At 33.3% G+C, this 26,256-nt stretch overlaps 1 protein-coding gene across 2 annotated transcripts; it reads left to right on the top strand.

Annotated features, from left to right (window-relative positions):
- The first annotated feature begins 786 nt into the window (after positions 1 to 786).
- Positions 787 to 26,097, top strand: LOC124363831 (prolyl 4-hydroxylase subunit alpha-2-like). 2 transcript variants are annotated; one of them, XM_046819093.1, is made up of 11 exons: positions 787 to 919; positions 3,387 to 3,548; positions 8,222 to 8,364; positions 8,792 to 8,941; positions 10,352 to 10,504; positions 11,773 to 11,894; positions 13,779 to 14,015; positions 16,848 to 17,075; positions 18,768 to 18,812; positions 23,686 to 23,851; positions 25,924 to 26,094. In XM_046819093.1, the coding sequence occupies exons 1-11, from the start codon at positions 906 to 908 to the stop codon at positions 26,013 to 26,015; spliced, it is 1,512 nt and encodes a 503-aa protein (XP_046675049.1). In that variant the 5' UTR covers positions 787 to 905; the 3' UTR covers positions 26,016 to 26,094. The 2 variants fall into 2 exon arrangements, with proteins under 2 accessions (XP_046675049.1, XP_046675051.1); XM_046819095.1 differs by lacking the exon at positions 18,768 to 18,812 and having other exon boundaries at positions 25,924 to 26,097.
- Positions 26,098 to 26,256: the final 159 nt, after the last annotated feature.

The following is a 26,256-nucleotide window of genomic DNA, read 5'->3' as shown; positions in this document are numbered from 1 at the left end:
TTTAGAAAGCTTGAAACAGATTCTACAACAATAAATTTCATTGGAAACAGATTTGACTACATGACGTGTAATAAATTTTATTCTAAGTAGCTTTGAACAAGATTTTAATAGATATAACTCTTAGTAGATTTGACCAAATTTTCAATACATTTGATTCACAGATTAAAAATCAATATTTTGTTACATGAATTAGATTTTTTGAGGTCATAAAATGATCACAAAATTTACAAATAAAATTGATTTATTTTTTATAAAAATCTATTTTTTCACTCATTCCAATCAATGAGTGGGATGTATTTTTATTTCCAATGAGTACCTATCTACTCATAGATTTGAAAAAAATCAATACATTTGATTCTAAGTAGTTTTTAAACATTTTTAATAGATTTGAAAATTTTAATAGATTTTATTCTAAGCAGATTTGAAAAAATTAATAGATTTGATTCGAAGTGGATCTCACGAAGCTCTCTCACGAAACTAGCTTACGAAACTCTCACGAAGCAGTCTCATAGAAGCAGTTTTGACAATGTTTGTAATATATTGAACATTGGTCGGAAGCAGTTTCTTATTTAGAAGTTAGGTAAATGTCAAAACATACGCAATCTTTAGGTTTATACGTATTTTTCATTTTCGTGCGGATACTTATTATCTTATAGGAAACCAATAATCTATATTTTATAAGAAGCCAACAAAATAACTATTTATCCATGATTTTGTGCCAACCAGTCCTCAAACGTTATCACAACATTCTTAACTGCAAAGTTGTTAAAATACAGGTGTAACAATCAACAAATCAATTGGTTATTACGATCAAAATACGTTGCTTTATTTCATTACTAAGTTCCGTAGATTGTTATCTATAAGTGTTTGTGAAATCTATATTTATTTTTAGTTTCAGGCTAAACATGAAGATAATTGTGTAAGTTCATTAACGTTGTTTATGAAAAAAGATATTCAATTTGATACCTAACTTAAAATGTATGTCTGGTGCTTACTTTATTGCACTTAGTTTTACCCTATCCTTTTTAAAAGGAAACGTGTCATTTTCCTGTGAAATTAAAGTTTGCAAATATGAAAATTATTACTAGTAGTTACACAACAATGAGCAGAAAGTCTGTGCGATGCTGTAATTTATTGGTTAATAACTTAGATTTTATTAGACATGAATAAGTGATTTAGTAAAACGCTGGTTTGACGAAAGGTGGAAAGTTAAAATACAGGGTTATTGTATACAAAAATGAGGAGAAAGTCCGTGCGATGCTGTAATTTATTGGTTAATAAGCTTAGATTTAATTAGGCCTGAATAAGAGATTTAGTAAAACGCTGGTTGGACGAAAGGTGGAAAGTTAAAATACAGGGTTATTGTATACAAAAATGAGGAGAAAGTCCGTGCGATGCTGTAATTTATTGGTTAATAAGCTTAGATTTAATTAGGCCTGAATAAGAGATTTAGTAAAACGCTGGTTGGACGAAAGGTGGAAAGTTAAAATACAGGGTTATTGTATACAAAAATGAGGAGAAAGTCCGTGCGATGCTGTAATTTATTGGTTAATAAGCTTAGATTTAATTAGGCCTGAATAAGAGATTTAGTAAAACGCTGGTTGGACGAAAGGTGGAAAGTTAAAATACAGGGTTATTGTATACAAAAATGAGGAGAAAGTCCGTGCGATGCTGTAATTTATTGGTTAATAAGCTTAGATTTAATTAGGCCTGAATAAGAGATTTAGTAAAACGCTGGTTGGACGAAAGGTGGAAAGTTACAATACAGGGTTATTGTTAAATTGCTCATATTTTTAAAGGTTAAAATGATTTGAATTTGATAAATATTAAAGTATTCAAAATAGTAAAAAATCTTAAGATTTAGAGAACATTTTCATGGACAAAAGTAAAAAAATCGGACTAGCGTGAAATCAAATGTTACTGTACATTGTTTTACATTCGTACAAAGTACTTAAAAAAAACTTGAACATTTTCTAAATTTTGGTATAAAAGTTTAAAATTAACACTGAAGAAGAGTTAAAAATTCTAGTATACTATAAAGGAGATCCTTAAAAGTTAGTGTATATTATGTAAGCTAACACTAAATATCCGATTAAAACAAGAAAGTCCCCATAAAATGCATGGGTACTTTATTAATTAAATAATATAGGGTAATATAACACATGTTCTATATTTTTTTCTATTTATTATTTTTGTTTTTGTATATAAGTTAGCGTTAAACTTACTAGAGTTACTTTGAAACATGGCATTTTTTTTAAAATAAGCCTACTTTGTTTTAATAAACATTATTTGGTATATACATATAACTAAAAAGTTCAAATTCTAATACGGAAATACAACATTAATTATAAATACCGGTTAACATGTATATACCAGTTTTATACAAATTTATTATCAATACAAGCAAGTAAAAGTGTACGATTACAAAATATTTGTTGTTATAATGTTTCTAGTTCTGTTTTCAGATGATCGAACATACCAAGATTTTCAGAAAATCACCAACATATTTCCGCAGGTTTTGTACATACAAAACTTTATATATACATAGCACACAAATAAATCTAAGATTAAATTAAAACAGAAAGTGGACTTTCCAACAACTGTGCTCTGAAGTAAATGAGCAAATGGCAACTCTCTTTAACTTCTATAATGACTATATTGAAATTTACTAACAAAATCAATAACAGTTCATCTTGTTTAAAAAAAGATCTGTTACAAACCAATTAAAATAATAAACCTGGTCCATAAATTATTTTGGTAAATAGTCACATAGCTTAATTTAAAATACATTTTCAATTCTTCACTCAAGAACAGAAACGTTGTTGTCTCTGAATCATTCTCCTGAATCCAAGGTCATATCTATGTATAAATCACAATGTTTAATGTTATATTATCATTATGCTTAAATGTAACACTCATTCAGTCTTTTGATAGTAATTAATTTGTATAGTTGTAATTTTTAAATAGTAGTTCCAAAATTTAAGCTAATTTAATTCAAATAAATTCCATAACTTATAGAAGGGAATTTAATGATAAGGTGTTGTAACGCAAGATATTTTTTGTATAAATCTTATTAACATTAAAATTGTACTTAAGTTTTGAAAATAGTTTTATTCACCTATTACAAACATAAAAAAATTTTATATATGTTATTTATTTAACTGTTTTTAGTTATTTTACTTTTTACATTGGGAGTTTCTAAATATATACAAAACGCTATATTGTATTCATTTTTAAGAAGGAGAAGAGAAGGAGAAAGAAAAAATGTATTTTAACGTCAACATTTATATCGTAAAACATGTAGAATTTACACTACCTCTTAAACTGTACTTTAATAAAAAATTTCACTATTATATTAAAAGACAACGCACTAATCTTCATTTCAGGTGTATTGCACTAACAAGCCTGATCTTATTTCGAATTCTTGAAGCCCGAATCAGCCATAACCATAAACGGTTAATGAAATTATTTGAAAGTGAGCAGCGCCTATTAAATAAATTACAAGAACATATACAGCGGCTGGAAACAGTTTTTAAGCCATTGGAAAGGTTAGTTACATAAAACATTGAAATTAACATTTAATTCTTTTTATGATATGAAGCATATAACTAATTAAAGCACATTAACTAACAAACCTTTGATTGAGTAATATAAACCTACAATTGAGTAATTATATTGACGTATAACTGAAGAAATTAAAAAAAACACAACATAAACCTGTTGTACTTTGAACATACCGCAATGGGATGGAGGGATCTTTGCGGGAGATATAATCAATATCTGTTTAAGCCACAATTCCCTTATGTGGCCATAACAGTTGTTAAAAATATATATTGGTTGATATTATTGTTTCAGTTACAGTTTATATATTTTCATTTGCAGAATTTATCAATAAGGACAATAAAATTTCAGGTTTAGAATTCTTATGAATTAAGAGAGAGAAATCCTCACTGTAATTTATGCATATTTAGCTAACATATTAGTCAGTAGCGCACAAGGACGTAGCCAGTAAGGGGGTTCAAGGGGTCCGAACCTCCAAAATCTTTAGTTAACGATTATTATTATTTCAATAATTCAGTATACTACCTATTATATACAAAAATTAACGGTTCAAGTATAGATCCTTGGAGCACCTCTCAAATTACCGGTTTCCAATCAATATTGCCCTCACCAACAAAGACGTAACGCTATCCATCATTCTGAAAATATATCATAAAACATGAAATAATCTACGTTGAAAAATACATGTTACGTTTCAGTTTTGTTGGCAACAAGTGGTCTTGCAACATCGGGAGGGTTAAAAGGGTTCCGGACCCCCCAAATTTTCAATCTTTTAATTACTTTTTAGTAAACGATTATTATTATTTAAATAATTTAGTATTACTGAAATGTACTGCTGAAAGATCGTTCTCGACAAAGGATCAAGTCAATAACTTTTTAAGGTACAAAATGGGTCCTTACTCTCTGTCCACTGCAGAAACAATATCAGTTGTCTGTATCCCACCCCACCCAAATGTTTTCCTGGCTACGTTCTTAGTGGCGCAATAACTTCGTTTTGAATATTTTTTACCACTCATAAATTTGAAAGAATTGCGTTAAATTTAAGTTTAAGTAAGTTTAAATCAATTTCATCCCAGGCGTCCGTTTGATTCCACTGTGTCTTTCAAAATTACAAATTTCCTCCCTATCACTCTACTCATAAATTTTCATTTGGTATCCCCACTATTAGTACTGTACTTGCAAAGCTGTTTTATCGTCCTGAAAATATCCTTTAATATTAATTGTTGGATGTCGCAAACGTCCGTCAGTGATATGAAATTATATTAATGGATGAGGATCGCTAATGAGTGAAGTTTATATCATTCCAGACACAAAACTACTATATTCAATAAAGTTGAAAAGTTTAGTACTTCGGTGAAGTACAGTTACTGAAAATTGCAGTCTTTGTTATATACTGTAAAACCACAGTCTTTGTGACGCGTAGTTTCATTGAAGAAAAATTACTGTGATGAACATAATGTTTATAAAGGCTCACACTGGCTTAAGATTTTTCCGAATGATTAACAGGTAAAGTGATAACACTTGGTACATCATTAATAAAACTAAAAATCTTCTTTTGAAATTACTAAGTTTTCTGTCATCTCAGGGAATCGGCTCTCCAGAAGTGGTAGGAAAATCTTAGTGATAGCATAGGTTGAGTAGTACATTCAGTTAAAGGGCTCTATTCGAAGAACACACTGCCGCAAATCCGACCTGGAAAGATTTACCCATTACAAAATGGCGCTGGATTACAGTTTCAAACATTTGCAAACTGCTATTGACCGTTGGGGCTCGTGCAGGTTCACAGAAAGTTGCAATGCGTCTAGGTAGTTTTCTTCATTTGTCGTAGCAGCTAGCCTTCCTAATCTATGACAATTGGAAACACGTCTTTTTCCATGAAGCGTTGAACGGTTCTCCCTACTCCTGTTCTAGAAAGTAGTCATAGATGGCAAGCCCCTACGTGTGATCGATCCTCTGTTGTTTCTCAACCAACCATCATGAGAAGAGTTACTCGTTCACTTTCGTCAAGTTACAAGCAATACGGCAAACTCTTTTGAATAATGCACTAAAAAAAATTGGACAGTACTACAGGAAAATTCGAAAACTCCTGTCCGAATAGATTTGCTAATTGGAAAGTCCAAATGAGATGTAAAGATAAGAAATTTCCACACATCACGTAGCTATGGTAGGAAGGGTTGATTAAATTAAACTCTGAGTTGGGCTCCAGTTAACCTTCCCTTTATTGCAGCGTCTGGTATCTTAAGCTGTCTCAGACTTGACTCCTTAAATCCTGAGTCATGTTCGTGAGAAGAAATCCAAAGAAAGTTGACAACGAAGAAGCTCAAAACGAAACATTTACATCGTTTCGACATCAGAGTCACTTATAAATAGGTGAAGATATATTCTCATTGTCTCATAAGGTGCACAATTGAGTGTACTATGATGTGTTAGACACGATCTCTAAGCACGGTGGAGCAACCGAGTTTTCTACATATAACGTAGCTATGGTAGGAGGGGTTGATTCAGTTGAATTTAGAGTTCAGCTCCAGTTCACCTTCCATTTATTTTGCCAGACGCTGCAATGAAGGGAAGGTAAACTGGAGTTTAACTCGAAATTAAACTGAATCAACCCTTCCTACCATAGCTAAGTTACCCCTTGTTGATAACTAACTCCAGGTTGTGGAGCGTTTTGTCTTTGATTTATTAGTACGCTTAGATTGTGAATATTGAACACGCTATATTCACTTAATAGTTTCTGGTAAGCAGAGTTATTGTGATACACAACTACCGTGAAGCACAGTTAATGTGATATACAGCACTGCACGGTTATAGGTTACTGTGAACTATAATTTCTCTGAAAGATATATCAGGAGTATGGAGCTATGTACGTTCACATCGACTAGGAATCCTATAGGTGTCGCTGTGTTTGAGCAGGTGTGACAAGAGCTAGGTCACAGAATGAACATTTTAACGTTACACATTTGTCAATAACAGCTAGAGCTAAACAATAATTTGGTAATGTTGAAAGGCCCTCGACAGGAATCTATTCAAAGGCTCTTAAAACACTACGTAACGTTGGATAAACACATACAACATTTTACTTTTTCTGTTTAAAAAGCTAAGATTAATACTTCAGCCTAAAATCCAATTAGTACTATTTATGACTCTGCTGATAATTGATCTTCTTTTCAAGGTTCAGTGAAAAATATTTTGTATAAATTGGTCACGCTTCATCTTTTGGCTTTATGAGATAATAATATAAAACATTGATACAATAAAATGTATCAGATTCCACATTTACATTTTATAAATGCTATATTTTACAAGAACACTTTAATGTTATACGTAATGAAGTATGATCTGAAAAATATCAGGCTTAACAGTATCTTTTGGTAGTAAAGGATAAATAATCATGTGTATCAGGTGAATATCAAGTATTTGTTATGCTTCACTATTTTAAAGTTATAACTTGTTTTTGTGAGAATAAAAAGGTATTAGTTATATTTTAGTTAATTGTTGGGTTAATTCAATGTGAATGTTGAGTTTAGATCCAGTTCATCTTCTTCTAAGTGAATCCTGGAATCTGAAGTCATGTTCGTCTAAAGAGATCCAAAAAGGGTCGGCGACGAAGAAGCTCAAAGGGAACATTGTTTCGACATCAGGGGCACCTTGAATACGAACTAATATAACCTATAACTAATAGGTTGAACAATTCTCTCTACAGCTAATATAGGAATTGACTGCCTCTCGAAAAAGTAATCATTAAATAAATGGCACGCCTCCTCTTATTATCCTCGACTGTTGTTTCCCCAACCAACCATCAAGAGAAGTATTATTCGTTCACGTCTATCAAGCGACGTAGTTGAAAAGTCACAAGCAATACGAAAAACTACTTTGAATAATGCATAAAAGTTGGACAGCACTACTACAACAGGAAAACCTGAATAATAAGAGTAGACAGGCAAATTGTAAAGTCCAATTGGGACCTATAGATAAGTATTATTAAACAAGGACCAAATTGTTAATCATTGTTGATAAATAACTTCATAATATTTTGAATTACAAAGCTTAATGCAGTGTTAAGTTCGTAGCAGCATTTTTATTCAAATTATTAGAGCGCAAAGATTGTGTGCACTAGAAAAACTTTAAAATGATGTACACTTTGATCTATGTTTACGTTTATATTTTTGTCGAACCCCTTGTGGTTCATCCTCCATTGAATCCTCCTGTAGGTCAAGTAAAAAAGTTTAACTTTCCCAAACTGAGCAAAGAAAAGAATATTAAGTCGTCTATAACATGAACTTCATTGTAACATTTTGAAACTGGGAACCAGCGCACATTTATAGGAATTTGAGTTTGGGTTAGTGGCTTGTTTTCTCGTATAGACACCCTTTAATTTGATGTACTACTCGAGCTAAGCTCTAATTTAAGATACTTGTAGTTACTTCAAAAAGTACATACTTAGGTGTATTAATAATCCAATTTTATTGATAACTCTGTAATTGCTCAGAAATTTCGACTCGGCGCAAGACTTTATGAAGACACTGTACATAGCATAATCACTCTAACTTTAAGGTTTTCTTTCCGATTCATTAGATAAAGAGTCGTAGTATTCATGTCGGGTTAAACAATTGTTTTAAACGTAAAACTATATATTAAATATGATAACCAACATTCTCAGGCAGATGGAAGAGATTTTGGCGGCCGTGCCCCGTCAAATCCTCAGAGAACAATACCTCAGACACCCTCTGAACAACATCGCCCTGATCAAACGATTGGTTATTGACTGGAAAAACATTACTCAGGCTGCTGCCAACATGTCAAGTAAGTGGTGTTATTCATTGTTGGATGAACATATAGACACCTGAATACAATTAAAGTATTACTTATTTAGTAGTTTGTATTTAGCTTATTGCTCAGTATTTAACGCATAATGTTTTGTGTTTAAAACCTTATACCAGTAGGCAAGCACAGAATATATATTATTATTATGAAATTATAATAGTGTAGGTAATTTAACGAACGTCCAAAACACAAAAATTAAAGTAAAAATAACTCTTTATTTAAATTTTAGATGTAAAAATTACCTATTTTTTGAAATTCCGCATTCAGTATCATGTGTTACCTCCTCTGGCTGAGTACTTTAATTAAAGTTGGTTCTGTTTAATTTTAGTTAAGATATGCAATGCAGATTGTAGATAGACGTGTATATGTGTAAACGCAGTCTAGTGTTTATTATGTCTTGTCTCAGTGCCATCTACAGATGTGACGTTGCCTGGTAGGGACGACTTACGAGCAGTGATGAGGAGCTTAGTTAGGCTGCAGCAGGCGTACCAACTGAAAACCGAACATTTGGCTCAGGGCTTCGTGCAGGGTGACCAGGCAGACGTTCACGTCACAGGTATGACAAATGAAGTATTCATTGACATTGTCACTGTCACAGTTTACAACACCAAGGCTATTATATCATTTGGAACACCACCCTTTGCTCCACTCGATAGTCGAAATGTGAAGAGAAGTGATGAAAGTTAACATTAATGTGTTGACATAATTGTAACTTATTATTTTTCTTTCTATATTTCAATTTGGTTACAGATGATGAATTGTTTTGTTTAAGGTGGCTGTATTGTCAGCCATCTCGTTTTAGCCTTAACCTTATGTTAAACTTTAAACATGTTAATTGTTTGTCATAGAGCTACGGGAAATGTATTTTCTTGAAAATATACTGAATAATTGTATTCAAGTACTTTATAGATTATTTTTTATATTTTTACTAATATGGAGAAAAAAAATCTCCGTTTTTAAATTTTTATTGAAATACTAAAAAATATAATAAGGTAGATTGAACAGCGTTTAGATGTGTATTTAACCATATCTTTGAAATGAGTTAAATATCCATTATTCCACATTATTAGAGAGTAGGAAAATCAGTTCACTTAAAACCATCACTTTCGCAGATCTTAGCTGTATTGGGCAGTATCCTATTATCACATAGAGAAATGAAAAATAATTAATAAAAATATAAAATGTATCGTTGTACAGGTATTAACCTATATTCACAACAAAGAGACATATTTTAACCTCAATAAAAACTGCTCTCGTTTTTTATAGAACCTAAGTGGATTTGTCGATCAAATAAAATTACAAGTTACATTAAGAGACTATACTTTTTAAATGGTGTTAAATGTAACGATTTTGAAAAAAATAAACCTTTAAGAAAATCTTAAGACTTAAAACAGTACACAAAATGCATTTTTTGTGTATTTCTTTCTCTTAAGAAAAGAAACTTAAAAATTGCACCCAGTCCTAGAAGGATGCGCTGCTTCCAGAGTGATAGGATATTCTGGATGCATATAGTTGGGAGAAGGGGCCGCATCCTGTCGAGATCAAGGTGGACATTGATCTCAGTCTAGGCAGAAGGGGAGGCTAGCTCCGTACCAGCTTCTTTGGTCAATGCAGGCAGGGGTGGCACGCTCATAAGTCTAGGCTAGCAACTACCTTTAACACATAGGAACCCACCAACAGTGTTCTCTCGCAGTAGAATACACCTATTGATTTAGCTTTGTACACCAGTATCTTGACATTTGCAGTTAGTGATACGCCACTCCTGGACATACTTAGTGTTTTCCAGATTTCAGTAACACATCGGTTTTTGCTGTAGCTAGTGTATGTTTAACTGGAAGCTACAAACCAGCCAATCCTCATAAGGTTTAGTAATATTTTGTACATTGAGATAAGATTTGTTATATACTAAATAACCTTTTTTTAGCAAGCAAAAGAAATTTAAGGAATACAACATTGTCTATAACAGGTAAGGACTGTCTCCTCATAGCGATCCTGTATTGTCAGCTTGAAGAAACATGGTTGGCAAGCCAGTGGTTGAAGCAAGCGCTAGTTAAACATGACAGCACTGTGTATTCCGCCGATCTCCTCGAGATCAATGTGCTCTTGGATTGCTTATCAGGTAACACAGCCAAGACGAATATCCAAATCCAAAAATCTTAAATCAATAAATAAATAATATAAAGACCAAGAAATGGTATAACAATGGTGGCCAATGTAACAAATAACAGCATCAATTCGCAAAACCTGATGTTACCAATTCATGTTTTTAACATTTTATTAACGTTTACAGTTTGTCAATGGCCATGGAATGATTTTAAAAAATAACTGGATTTCAGACATTTGCGAACATTTTGGACATTCTATAAACATTTATGTAGTGAGATGGAGTTATAAAAGCAAAGAATAAGAAATTACAACAATAACAAAAGTCAATACGTTTTACTAAAAACACAATAAAACATAACTTTTCTAAATGTTTATTTCCAAAATTTTTTGTTTGATCTTACTTTGTTTGTACTTTGACTGTTTTACAATTACTTGATCGAATAGTTTTAAATCATTGTTGAAATACTGTAAAACATTTAAGGACATTTGATACTGTGTTCAGAACAATCTTTCATTCAAGTACTTTTAATTAATTTAGAATAATTAAAGAGCGTCTGTTGGCTCTTCACCATAGTGAGATTTGGATATAAACCATCCTATATTCATAATGACGTATGCGTTTCTAACCTCGAATCATATAACGCTTCTAAGCCCACTTAAATGTAAAATAATAATTTAGTTTTCTGAATTCCTTTTAATAACATTTTTGCTGTAAATTAGTTTTCTGGAATCCAGTTGCATAAATGGGGGAGGATTAAACAAGTTATTTATAATGTTTGAGATGTAAACATGTCATTCTTAGCAAACATACTGTATATTGGTGTTAAAATACAAAAACTGTACAATGACTCATATTAATAAGTTAGTGTGGATGTATTAACACGTCACGGTTTCATGCCTTTAATTCAACTTGTACCATCAGAAAATTTCATTTAACCGAAAAATTAATCTTTATTGATAGAATGTCGTATGGGCAGGCTTTTAATTATAAGTAATACACATCACCAGTGGCGTAACTAAGTGGACGGGGATGTAGGGGATAGAATACCCCAATGCACAGAAAATTAAAAATTACTTGTAACACTAATCCGCCTAGCATGAAATACAGCACTTAATGTTTTACTTTCAATAGACGCTATCTAATTTATCTAAATTAAAATTTATTCCATATGCTCTTTTATCAGATTCACTCCCCCTCCCCCCAAAAAACCTAGAGTTACGCCACTGCACCTTATAAATCCTCCGAACATGAAAGTTTAAGTTGAATGCCTCTGACTGTAGGAGATATGCCGGGGTTGGTATATACACTGATGGAGCATTTCCCAGGGTTTGAGTCTTCGCGTCCACTGCTAGACACTTGGAAGGTGATGCATGAAAAGAAAGTAGTAAATTTACGACAGCAAGTAAGTTGGTAATATACAAATTTCTCAATATTCTTCTTTTATACAGAATGTATAATGTAATGATAGAGTAATTCTTTATGCTTGATACATATGCATGAAATATCTTGTTTTATGACACGTTGTTATGTACCTAAAGCAACGAAACGGAAACTTGTTGAGTAAATAATTATTTGGATACTAAGATAAATTATAATTTTTCATAAAATGCATTTTAGTTTGAAAATCCACGTAAGTTATAATACATTAGAGAGAGTAGACCTCTTTGGCTCCTATGAAAAATAACATAAAAAACTTGAAAAATAACTAGTGAAAAACAAGTTTTTTAAAATTACGTTGATATAATATTGTATTATACAAATGGAAGCAAATTTAATAGGTACAATACATTTTTAATAGGTAAATGGTGCAATAATTTGCACTGTAGTTTTCAAAATGGTTCGACATACTGTGGGAACATATAAAATAATGTTGGTTTGCTTTTATTATAATTTTCAAATGAAAGGGCGATTCCTTCTTTACTCTTAGTCTCCCATCCTCATATGCAATTGTGTTGTGGAGGTTCTTATCAATCAGAATAAGGAGAAGAATATAAGATACAGTACAAGGCCAAATGTTACTGATAAAAAGTGCGGTCAAAGTCAGGATTTGGACCTGCGCTCTCTATAACTCAGACTCAAACTCCGACGCCAGTACTCGAAGAGAGAGCAAAGCTGTTAATCTTCAACTGTGTACACTGTAACACAGTGACAGCTTAAATTGGATGCCTCTCTGTGTCTGAAGAGACTGAAACGGCACTGCGTCGAGCTTCACTAGGACGAGCGTCTACTATTTCTTTGCTCGACGCATGGTGGTGGTACTATGCCTTAGCAGCCATATTAAGTGGCGGGTAGCATAGATTTTAAAGGAAAAGTCCGTTTTAACTCCGATGAGTATATCTCAGCCAGAGTAGGACATAAAACTCTTCTACTAAACTTTCCCGGCTAAGACGATCTGATAGACAACGACTTGTCTTTCTCTTCATGGACATAATAGGTTTAAGATACTATTAAATATCTTTAGAAATGATTCGTAAGTGTAAGGATTATATGAAGGTGCTCATTATTCGTATCTACGATATATTATAAAATATAGAATAATGTCATTTATATTCCATAGTATTCAGTAATGGTAGTTTTGCTGTGCTTTTGTGTTAATAAAAATATAATTTTGGATAATTTTGAGGTCTTTTTTAGAAGTTTAAAATAAACTTTCTGCTGATTAGATACATTAAAAAAAAGAACTCGTCAGATCTGCTACCAACTATATAAAGCTTTTTCGAATGTGCTTAATATAGTTTGAAGAGGAATTTAAACAGAAAAACTTTGAATTAAAAATCAGTTTAATTTACTAATAATTTATTAAGTCTAAATGAGTTATTGGCTGTGTCAGCGAATAAGGCTGGAATCTCGTGAGCTGAAAATATTTTGTTTCTGTCTATCTGTCTGTCCAAACGATATCTCAAGAACAAACTGATCTAGACCCTTTTTTATGAAATTTCTATAACAGTCCATCCATGGGATTTGGTTGAATGTCATTGACGCATATCACTCATTAGTGAGCACAATTTCGCCTTTGTGTTTCTGGGGATGTAAGGTTTTTTTTCTACGATTCTAAGTCTGCCTGTCTGTAATAATGATATCTAAAAAATGAAACGTGCCATTGGCGTAGCACTTCGCAAACAACCTCAGCGAAACCTATTCAATAACATTTTAATGTATCAGATTCCTATCTTGTATCAATAATTTCCGTTATAACATTCAATAGTATACAAATACAAAGTTTTAAAAATGAAATGTGTATCTCAATAAGTTACATTAGTTCACAATCAAATTAATTACGTTGCAGTATGAAGTGGATGAGGGAGATCTGGACAGGTTAGAATTGTGTCGTGTCGTCACCGGCAGCAACTTGCAGCCTCAACATGTCCTGTCCTGTCGCTACGTGCACTACAACAAGACGAGACTAAGGCTGGGGCCTTTCCGTGTGGAGGAGTTGCAGCTGGATCCACCCGTGCTCTTGTTCCACAACATCATCAATGACGCTGAGATCCGGGAGGTCCAGAGGTGTGCCCACAGTAGGAAGGTAGGGAGGGATATTCTTGTGTTTTTAGTTTTAGCCTTTGGTATTTGTCGTCTCATGAGGGCTCTAAAACACCAGTAGAATATTTGCGCTTAATAGTTTACATGATAGCAGTTTATGCGAACGGTCAATCTATAGCAGCAGTGATTACTTGCAAGCCTAACTAATAAAAACAAAAGTTTCACAATGCAATAGAGGTGTTGTACATCCTACTTCATACAAATTATTATTCGTGTTAGGTGTTTTATTTTTATCAATATACCCCAGAAGAAGATCGGTTTTGAAGTTGTGAAACGTCAGGGCCAAGCCAGATTTAATTTTTAAATACGAAGACCAGTTATATAGTCCTCCCAAAAGTATTCCTCCTCATATATTAGGCCCTGTCCCTACACACTCCCCGGTAAAACAATTTTATCTAAGAATATGGCTTAAAACGATGCAACAGAGGTAAAACATACAATTAACAGCTAGTTACTTATCGATAATCTGTACAACGATCTTTCCTGCCTCGACCTGATCACTTCGGTTCCTTACCACTGCAGACAGACCAATGCCCTTTGGGTAAATTTGCGTGCTTATCGTTTACTTAATCTCTGATGCTCCTACTGCTGTTTCAGCAGGCATATTGTTGCAAGGAATCAGGTAAGGTTCAAATCAATGACTAGTGGTGGCAGAACGCTATATACTTTATTCCTGCGATTTTATAGCATGCTTTGATCGGTATGTTCGTAACTAAAAAAAATGTAACCAGTATATAGGATGTCTTGAGGTAATTTTGATAGACCTTTATAGCGATTTTTTATCATATTTTTACTTGACTTTATTGTTTTATTCATTACCATGATAATAATACTTAAGAAATGTTTATAAGCACTCTTTTTATAATAGTTTCTCATATTATATATAGAACGAGCGTTTAGCGTTTTATGAATTAAAAGCATGCAGAGTCAATAGTGGACGCTTCTATGTAAAATCAGGATTTAAGGAGGAATTAAAATGTGATACCAGAGGCAACGACTACGATATGACTGAAAAGCGACAAGGGATGAGTGACTGGCGATATGAGCGAAATGGGTTGAAATCTCTGAGCTATTCGGGTGACTACGATACGACTGAAAAGCGACAAGGGATGAGTGACTGGCGATATGAGCGAAATGGGTTGAAATCTCTGAGCTATTCGGGTGACTACGATACGACTGAAAAGCGACAAGGGATGAGTGACTGGCGATATGAGCGAAATGGGTTGAAATCTCTGAGCTATTCGGGTGACTACGATACGACTGAAAAGCGACAAGGGATGAGTGACTGGCGATATGAGCGAAATGGGTTGAAATCTCTGAGCTATTCGGGTGACTACGATACGACTGAAAAGCGACAAGGGATGAGTGACTGGCGATATGAGCGAAATGGGTTGAAATCTCTGAGCTATTCGGGTGACTACGATACGACTGAAAAGCGACAAGGGATGAGTGACTGGCGATATGAGCGAAATGGGTTGAAATCTCTGAGCTATTCGGGTGACTACGATACGACTGAAAAGCGACAAGGGATGAGTGACTGGCGATATGAGCGAAATGGGTTGAAATCTCTGAGCTATTCGGGTGACTACGATACGACTGAAAAGCGACAAGGGATGAGTGACTGGCGATATGAGCGAAATGGGTTGAAATCTCTGAGCTATTCGGGTGACTACGATACGACTGAAAAGCGACAAGGGATGAGTGACTGGCGATATGAGCGAAATGGGTTGAAATCTCTGAGCTATTCGGGTGACTACGATACGACTGAAAAGCGACGAGGGATGAGTGACTGGCGATATGAGCGAAATGGGTTGAAATCTCTGAGCTATTCGGGTGACTACGATACGAATGAAAAGCGACGAGGGATGAGTGACTGGCGATATGAGCGAAATGGGTTGAAATCTCTGAGCTATTCGGGTGACTACGATACGAATGAAAAGCGACCAGGGATGAGTGACTGGCGATATGAGCGAAATGGGTTGAAATCTCTGAGCTATTCGGGTGACTACGATACGAATGAAAAGCGACGAGGGATGAGTGACTGGCGATATGAGTGAAATGGGTTGAAATCTCTGAGCTATTCGGGTGACTACGATACGAACAAGGAAAATGAGCGACACGCCTGTGCACCGCAGTTTTAGCGATGACGTCAGACGAAAAAGTTGTGTAACTAATACCACCTAGCGTAAATTATATTTCTAGTATAAAAAAAACCTACTAGGTGGGGAGTTTACTTTTATTTTAACACTAGAACTCTCAATCTCTTGAAGCATCCTCCAACTAGACCGATCGTGAGGGCGGAATCGTGGGTAATTTCAATGGGAGTGAATAGTTTACTTGCTCATTTCTGTGATTTGAGCGACGAAGAGCAAAAGCTTATAAACTTTTGCGAACACGCAGCTAGAAAGTTAAGTGCCGTCGCTCGTATCGCTAGTGGCTTATCGCTCACATAGCAACCGAGTCCAACGTTGCAAACAGCAGTAAGCGTAAAAGTAAATATTAAAAGTAGACTATGTGAACACTTAAATCTAACGCGTTACCGTACAACAAACGTTCCATGACATCTCATGCGCAATTGTGGACATTTAAACGTACAGCTCTTTTAATTTTCCGTCCCAGTAACAAACACTGGGAAACTTACATTTTATATAAACGTATTCTTTGTTAATTTCAACGCATCTTATAACTTATAATTTCCAATTGTTTGTTTCTTTCGTCAACGCTACTTTCATCCTTTTCCTTTTGCTTAGTGAAATTATGATTTACTCTTTGTGTTCAAAACATAAAAATAAACCTCTTTTCTAACTGTATGCAGCTTAAAACGAGTAACGTCACTGAAGGAAGTGGGTTGTATGTAACATACGACCGTTCCAGCGAGATGGCCGTCATACCGCCTGGAGCCTCCAGTGTCTTCGACAGGCTGGACCAGAGGATGGGCGACATGAGCAACCTGGTCACGTCTACCTCTGAGAGAACTCAAGTAACCAGGTTCGGGGTGGGAGGAGAATGCTTGTTTCACCACGATTTTCGACGTTCTGGATTCGTAATTATTCGTTTTAAGAATTATATTCAATATATTTTTATATATATACTTAATACTTATATATATATATATATATATATATATATATATATATATATATATATATATATATCTGCCGCATGTGAAACTGACTGACTGACTCACTGATATATAGATACAAATTGTAACATAGTTCTAGAAGTGCTAGAAACTTGAAATTTGGCACGCAGGTACCTTTTGCCGTATAACCAACAGGAAAAGTATGAAAACAGGGAATTTTTAATTTTAAACCCCTCAAAAAATTAAAAACAGGTTGAAACTGGTTAAAAATTGGTGTAGTTTTTTGCTTTCGAGCCGTCTAGCGACTAAACCGTTGGTAGTAGCTCAAATCTAATTTTTAATGGATTTTAGAAAATTTTATGATCTACAGAATGGGCACATTATACTTCCCCGCATCTCTACCGGTCCGCCCGAAACATGCTCTCAAATTCGAATATTTTGTCAAATTTTAACGATTTTCGCTTATAGATTTTTGTTTGAGGCTCTGTAGCGTCTAAACCGTAGGTTGTAGCTCGGATCTGATGAAAAATCTGATTTTTTGTGGGGAATGAATTGCTCTACAAAAATGGTCTAGTGACGTTTTACTCTATCTCGATTGGTTTGGCCGCAAAACGCGATCAAGTAAATTTTTTTGAAATTTTCGCCTAAAAATTTACATTTATATAGACCAAAAGACCGAGCCAATTAATCCAGGAGTGTAATACACTACATGGTTTTTATTGAAATCGATAGAGAAATTTCCTCTAACAATGAAATCTACTGTCAGGCACGATAATTTATGATGGAAGTTGTAATGGGATTATTAAAAGGGTTAAATATAAGAAATGATGAATTTTACACACAAAAACAATACCATACGTCACGTAATTAAATCACCGTCAACTAATCCTACATTGGCGACGTTCAGAGCCTCTTTCTCTAGTTGTCTGACGATTATATAACTATTGGTTGTATGTGTGACGGTCAATTTCAAATGTATTAAGGTAGAAAAATCATAAACAGAGAAAACATTATTGATTCATATTTTTAACCTTTCCGTAGGCCTACCCTCCGATTTAGTTATTAAGTGAGAATTAGTGTGGGTAACGATCGAGTTCTTTTTCAGGAACAATTCCTCAATCGACTTCAAAAAATCCTAAACTTACAGGGGTTTAAAATATGGAAATTAAACAATACTAAATTAAGAATACCATGAACATAAAGGAAACGGATTACTGTTCTATAGTACTCTAAGTCAAGTCATATTTTTATGTTACTTGTTATATTCTTTTTAATATGTTTTTCCAAGTCTTGTATTTTGCATGTTTGAATCAAGTTTTCTCCTAAACTAAAAATATGCAATTAAATGTATCCTTTTGTCTGGTTTAAGAAATATTAAAAACATAATAACAGGAATTTAAAACATTCTTACTGATAACTTTTAATATTACAAAATTTTAGAAATAAAATACAAAACTACAGTGATATAAACAGTGTAAACTAAAATAAATACTTAATTTCCTTCAGTCAAATTTTCTACACATACATATCCAAAAAATACAATAAAATATTACGTATGCCTTAGTTTTTACGATAAAAATGAACCCAATTTTATTTAGCTTTAGAAAATTTTTTTACAGATGTAACTGAATGAATTTATTTTGTTTCTTTTAGCACTTACGAAAGAACGGGCAGAGAATAGCGACATTGACAATTTATGTAAGTCATATATTTTAGTCTTTATGCTATATTATTTAAAATTAGAAAATCATACCCAAAGATAAACTATAAAGAAAGTAATATCAAATACAACTTATATAGATTTTAATATACTTAACTGTAGCTGTTAGTTCAGGGATGTTATGTAATTTAATTTAATATGTTTCTTTCTACTTTAGCATTGCAGATTGAGCCCAAATATTCTACCAGCACTTTTCAGTTATTATTACTTGACTAAAGTATCATATATAAAAACTCAAGCATACCCAAACAGCCACTGTTTTTAATTTAACAGATTTAATTTGAGAACGGCTTGTGATAGGTTTACGTTTGGCATAATATAGTTTAGTATAGGGCTGCCCAACCTACGGCCCACGGGCCGAATCCGGCCCGCGAGTCAGTTTTATGTGGCCGCCTTGTTGCCAAAACAACCAAATTTGATTACAAGCATTTGAAATATTAAATAAATACAAATTTTTGAGAAACCAAGCAGTCCAGCCGATTTCACGTAGAACGAGCCGTATTCATTTGGTGGAGTATGAGTGTTGAAAGAAGTAAAGTAGTTGCAGACAGATTTCATTGACTACGGTGGTGGCTGCCGGCTGGCGAATAGACCGCGCGTAAAGCACGGACAGCGCGTGGTGCGGCGACGTAACCAGCGATCACATAAGACCAATAGATGGGAGCACTCCTATTCCTACAGCATTACTAGTGTTGAAGCCAGTGGCGGCCATCTTGAGAACATCTAGAAACGCCAAACGCCGTCCAGAAAAGCTTTAAAATTTGCAGTGCGCGCCGCATAAATAAATCGCCACCTAGCCCACTTAGGATTAAGCCAAAAATGTTCAAATTTGGTGTACGTATATCTCATAAAACACCGATTCCAATGGCGCAAATCAAATTACCAGTTTTGATCTCTATATAATTTTAATGAGCAAAAAACTTTTAAAAGTTTTATACACATTTGAAAATCGTAACATGAAAAAGTCGGTCTGTAAGGAATTTTTTTGTTTTTAGGACAGGCTAGTTTTGTAAGCGGGAAAGTTTGAGATAAAGAGTTGAATTATTTTTTTCATTCGAAACTTTATTTTCTAAGACCAGTCGTTTTCCTGATATTATCGGCAGAATATAGGCGAAAACCTGACCGCATCGCCCGACCTACAAACAGATCGCCTACACTCCAGGCCGCTCTCGGCTCTTAAATTAAAACTCAACATATCGTTAATTTAAAATTCATTTAAATGTAATTAATTATTTTTAATATGTTAAACATTTTTAAACCCTATTTATAAGGCATTCGCTTATCATTTCATGTAAATAGAAACTGTCATTCAGTGCAATTAAATATTAACTAAACTTGAGGCAATATAAGGTACAATAAAGTAAACCACTAGACATAGACTTATTTATTTATCAACGGACAACCATTTTTTATAAGAATAGTGCAAATTAATTAATTCAAGACAGACAGCATAATCGAACAAATTTATAATAAAACATGGTGTGTTAGTTTTTGACTATGCAATAAGTATCAAAAAAATAACAAATCATAAATAACACTAACCAACTCGAAAACTAATATAACTTGAGTATAATAACAAGAACAACAACAAAAACAACGAGATAAAAGAAAAATAATGATAAACATTTAAGAATTAACAAGATTAATTTAGAGCAAATAACAAACAACAAGAAATGATGTAGCAGATCTACTTGGAAAAATCTATACATTTACAAGAAATCAGGTAATTAACAATGTACAATCTCATTTAGCAGTGCAATTTTAGAAACAAATATTAATTCATTAAAAAAGTACAAAACAAATAAGTTAAATTTACCACCAAAGCTATTAGAAAAAATAACGTAAAAAAATAAATAAATTAAGTATCATTGAGCATGATGAAAAGACTATTTCTAAAAAGCTTATAGCTACATGCGAAATAGTCCAGATGCTGGCACACCAAATTACCCAAATGGATAATTCATTATGTTTATAAATAATGAATTTAATGTAATGCAAATTAAAATATGAAAATTAGAAACATAAAATCAGATATAAAGAGTGTTATCCCGTTTCTTACTCAGCCTAGCCATAAAAATTTTTTATGAACACTATAAAAGTAGGCATAAACTAAACAAGACTACAATTTTAAGTGTGTAAATTTTATTTTATGAATTCTTGTAAATAAAGTAAGTTAAAACTCTATTATTTTGCTTTTGTAATACTCGACCACTGCCTAATACGTATGGTATCCTCCACCCAAAAAATGTATAGGCCTAGTTAAGGTTTTTTAAAATAAAGTCTTAAACTATCATTAAAGTAAATAAAAATAATGTTAAACTACGTGGCCTAATACAAAAAATCAAATTAATTGAGACATTTATGGCACTTAGACAACCAAATTAATTGTTAGCACTTAGATCACTATTTACATTAGATAATACGGACATGATCCCTTTTGATTTCAAGTTTTCAAAAATTAATATCTCTAAAAGGAAACAATATTTAATAAAGATTTCTTTTGTGCAATTGTAATTAGACCTATTTTACAAAATGTTCTTAGAATAAAGTTTCTAAACTTAAAAAAATGTGTTTATTAAGATATGTAAAACGTGGGCCTAACGCACTGCTACACACTGCCAGACAGCAGCGAACACTGTCTGAGCGCTCGCCACTAGGGTGAATCATCCCAAGGTCGCCGCCATTGTTGTAACATCGCGCGCCAGAGTCGGCTTCAACGGGCAACCCCACTGCTCCATCTATTGGGTCTTATGTGATCGCTGGACGTAACCCCTTACCCAACTCAAGGTCACCACTCGCCACGTAATTTGTATGTCCTAGTATCCTAGTAGGATTAATTAAAATCAATGTATTCAATTTATTGGTGACTTTTTTATTGTTCCCTCAGAAATTAGAGCAAACATCCAAAGTCTGGGTTTATATTTATTTCTACTAAAAGAACCTAAAAAACATAAAAATATTATAAACCTTTACCTAACAACTAATAAATAATAAGAAATTACAATAATCAGGAAACAAGGGGCCAAATAACCTTAAAAACTCATATTTTGAACAAGATTTCTGGAACAAACCCCGGGCAATATGTTTTGTTTGGGGTTCCAAATCCCCTGTGATGTTGGCCCGCCTGGCAATAAAGGCTTTACAATGTGGCCCTTGGGTAAAACAGGTTGGGCACCCCTGGTTTAGTATATACAAAAACTTACAGGCTTTATTTTTAAAGAGGCATATATTATATTATATTTATCCAATTCACAGATCCCAGTTAAACCGCATAAGCCGTATCACACCCGCATTGCGTATATTCGTACATACTCGTACTTACAAACGCAGAATGGGTATATCATTGCTTCGCTGAGGTTTAATGCAACATTTCACTATCCTATTTCATTCTAAACATGTTCTGCGGACAGATGTTAAACGGACAATCGTACAGAAAGAAAGTAACTCAAATATGATGGATCATAGATCTAATTCTTGCCTTTATAGAAATTAAGTTTTATGCATATGTCTATTTTTTAGTTCTTTTTCGTGATATGTGCGGACAGTCAGTCTAGAGATGAAATCTTTCTTAAGATATCTTACCACATAGTGGGTAAATTGTCATTCTTGTTCATTAAATCCCGTACAATGACATACCATCAACAAACCCCCATCAACGTGTTGGTCAGTTCGTTTAGAGATAAGGTTCGGACAGACAGACAGACAGACAGACTGAAATGATTTTTTTCAGCCAAATGAGTGACAGGCTTCGCTAACGCTTAGCCAGTAATAAGTTTGTTCTCATAATTTCAACTAATATAGCAATAGTCCACCCTGTTAATACCATAACCTTACACAGCCAGCAAGTAGTGTGGACAGTGCCTGGACACTACTAAAAGTCTATTACAGTTGGTGGTGGTAGTAAAGGAAATGTATTACTTCGTCTCTACTTTGTTCACTTAATATACAAGCAACATTTAGGCCTATACGCTGAGTACACGAATACTCGCCAATCAGAGTTTTTGCATAAATTCCCGATCTTCATGGAAAATTTTATAGGTAATTATTTAATTCAGTTAATGTCATTGCATACGTAATTATCATGCATAAATTAAATACAGAAAATAGTTTGAGTATTTTGAGTAAAACATAAATGTTTTAGATACTCCTAAAGATGCCTTTGTTCCTTACGGATATGTCAAAATCATTCAAAGGTAGGCGGCCTACTACCAAACACTGGAGCCTCAAAGAGCCTTTTTCGCGCCATGGAAGTGGGCTATGAAGCCTACCAGTTTAAAATGTATTTCAGCAGTGCCTAAAAACGCAGAAAACAACCGGTAAGGTCTCCTTCCTAGAAAAATTTGCCGCCCTTGTCCAAAGATGTTTCTATAAATCTTCTATTCTTAATGCAAGGCAGCCAAAAGCTGGTGTTCAGCAGTTTCCCCCTGTTCAGTACACAAATTACAGAGCGGATCAACCTATGCTGATTCTGTGCATATGCTTTCTTGAATGTCCACAATCCGTGATTACAAAGTTAAGAGATTCTGACTAGTGTGGCAAGCTCAGGCCTACAAACTGAGAATATGACAACAACATTTACACTAGTTGGTCACATGTAATTTATGTCGTATTTAGATTCAAGTTCTTTATGGTCTTGTACACCATGGTTGCCAATTGAATCAGGAAGAGTCTATAATCTTTTACAGAAAACTGTAGATAATATTTCCGAGTTTATTGTGGTGTTAGTTTTACATATTACTTGTAACAACTTTAGTGAATAGCCTGTTCCTCCTACCACGAGGTGTGCTATATTTCGCGTTAATAGCAAATAACCTACGACTAATCCAAACTGACTAACCATCTTCTGTGTAGCTCAACGACGTGGCACGGGGAGGTCATACCGTGTTCGAGCACTGGGGTCTTTCGTTCCGGCCACAGAAGGGAGCCGCCCTCTTCTGGTTCAACATCCTCCGTAACGGTATGCCAGACCACTCCACGGAACACGGAGACTGCCCTGTTCTTACTGGGAGCAAATGGAGTTAGTTGATTACTAATTAGCTATTCCCATACTGTACTTGTTTACCACTAATTTATAATAGAGTTGAAGGATCCTACATCGGATATATTTTAAGTATTAAATTGCTTAACTTTGGGCCAACGTATCTAAAAAAATTGATAAGATAACAGTTTTAAAAATTTTTACACTATACATATTTACTGTGTATTGTAGATCCTGTACCAAAATAACATGTATATGTTACAAAGTGTTGCTTAAACTTGTTTTAATGTGATATCTTTTTATAACACAGCTTTTTATAATTTTATGATTTTTTTATATACAGAAATACCTTTAAAATGAAATGGATTTAGTACAGAAATGGTATTATATCATGAAGCTTACCCATTACAATATTTTAGTCAATATCCTAATAATTTTATGAAATATAATGTACATAACATAGGAAAACATGTTTTGCGGGACACGGATAAACTCTAAGATTTACAATATAAAAGTGTAATATAAGTAATGAACACTAAATCACTCCAAGTCTGCAGTCCAAGTCTTCCCCTTCTTCCACTTGCAATTACAATCCTTTTGTTCTTCTTCTTTTGTAATTTCTTTGGCTTTAATTTCTGATTTCCGCACACACTCTTCGCCCACTGTTCGCAATGCTGTGCCAGTACTAACCATACAGTCTGTGAACCCTAGTTTGAGTCTATTTAAAATACTCTCATTAAAGAATTTAATACAGCATATAACATTCCAAAATCAAATTATTATGCCTACAAATACATTTTACCACTTAAAAACATATCGAAGGCCTCATTTACATTTTGAGTCTGCCCACGAAGGCATCGTCTATATGTAAACAAACAGCAGACCAGATAGCAATCAATTGTTAGGTCTATATAGTTATTAATATGAATGAGTTACTAATCGATAGAACTGAGCACTATATAAAGTACATTATTCGATCAGTATTCTAGCAGAAATGAAAAATAATTAACTACAACAAAATAAAAATACATGCAACCTTTTGACTCTCATGACCCTTCAACTCCACTTAATATAAATTAGCAATGATACATTAGGGACTGTAATCAAACTCCTATACAAAATAATTGTATTATGTTTTTTACATTGGAAAATTGGAAGTCCTACATAATTTTTCTTTCTGTTTTACTTACATATACTTTTGATTCTTTAATCAAGAATTATTTTTAAGTTCTACAAGTTCTATGGTAGACAACTTGGGATTGCTGAATATTTTCAGTTAGTTCAGTAAATTATGATAAAAAGTTTAAAAAATTCCAAATTTGTCGACACAATGTTACAATCTTATTGTATCGAGAGAAAGTTCCATTAATGTGTTTATGGATTTTTATGGACGTACTATAAAGTTATAAATATTTTGTTGGTAACAATATAACATATATCGTTTTTAAGATGAGTGTTAACATTTTTCAACATAAATTTTTTGAATGAAAAATGTTTTAACAGTTATATATACGATAAAAATGTAATAGCCATTGTTAAAGAAATGGTTGTTATTCTCTCTAAAACTGGTAAAAAGTGAAAGATAGAAAAAATGCACTAAATATTTAAATATAGAAAGTATTTTGAGAATACTTCTTGCATAAAAAGCCAGTGTATACGTGTACAGTATTCAACTAATAAATGATTCTAATTATTAATTAAAGTATCAATAATTCTGAACTGATGCGTGTTTTCGGTAAAGATGTGCTTCATGATAGCATCCGTGCTTGGAGAAACCTAAATTATTATGAAGATACATATAGACTTATGAAGATTGAAGAATATTGATGAACTTATGAATATGAAGATTTTTATCAATGTCACAACCGTATCTAATAGTAATGACTCTTACAAAATTATTATCTAGGAAACATGAATGATTCATACATGATCTTTGAAAATAAAAAGAGTTATAAACATGTAATAAAAATTATATAGTATGACCAATTAAATTATATGTACACAAACGTATGTGTTAAAAGATAAGAAGCTATGTGGCTATGTACATCTATATAGATGTAAGTAATACAAATGTTACTGTGAAGATTAACCAGCAAAATCTTGTTTTCCAGTTCTGAAGAAGTGGTTCCGAGAACTTAACAATGACGTCACTAAATATTGTATGGTTGACCCACAGACGTCGTTTAAGTATTTTTACGTTTAGATTGTATTTTATCATCGTTACGTGTATTAAACAATGTCAAACTGAGTTTGTATTTCTCTAATTTACACTAAGTAATATTTATATATCCATGAATTATTTTACGTCCACTGTAATTTTAAATTGGTTTATTTATTAAAAAGAGGCAAAAATTTAATTATTTTTTTGAAAATGTGTTGTATTTTTTGGTACATATCAGACATATTTAATGTTGTGTTTTAAAAATATGTATTTTTTAAACAAA

This window comes from Homalodisca vitripennis, chromosome 5 (assembly GCF_021130785.1).
Source record: "Homalodisca vitripennis isolate AUS2020 chromosome 5, UT_GWSS_2.1, whole genome shotgun sequence".
Classification (NCBI taxonomy): Eukaryota; Metazoa; Arthropoda; class Insecta; order Hemiptera; family Cicadellidae; genus Homalodisca; species Homalodisca vitripennis.
This window is presented reverse-complemented; position numbering and strand designations above follow the sequence as displayed.

What these genes read in the sequence shown, in the direction of transcription:
- LOC124363831 (XM_046819093.1), top strand. An exon ending in GGTGTGCCCACAGTAGGAAG is followed by an intron (nt 14,016 to 16,847) that starts GTAGGGAGGGAT and finishes AACTGTATGCAG; the next exon opens with CTTAAAACGAGTAACGTCAC. An exon ending in TCTTACTGGGAGCAAATGGA is followed by an intron (nt 23,852 to 25,923) that starts GTTAGTTGATTA and finishes CTTGTTTTCCAG; the next exon opens with TTCTGAAGAAGTGGTTCCGA.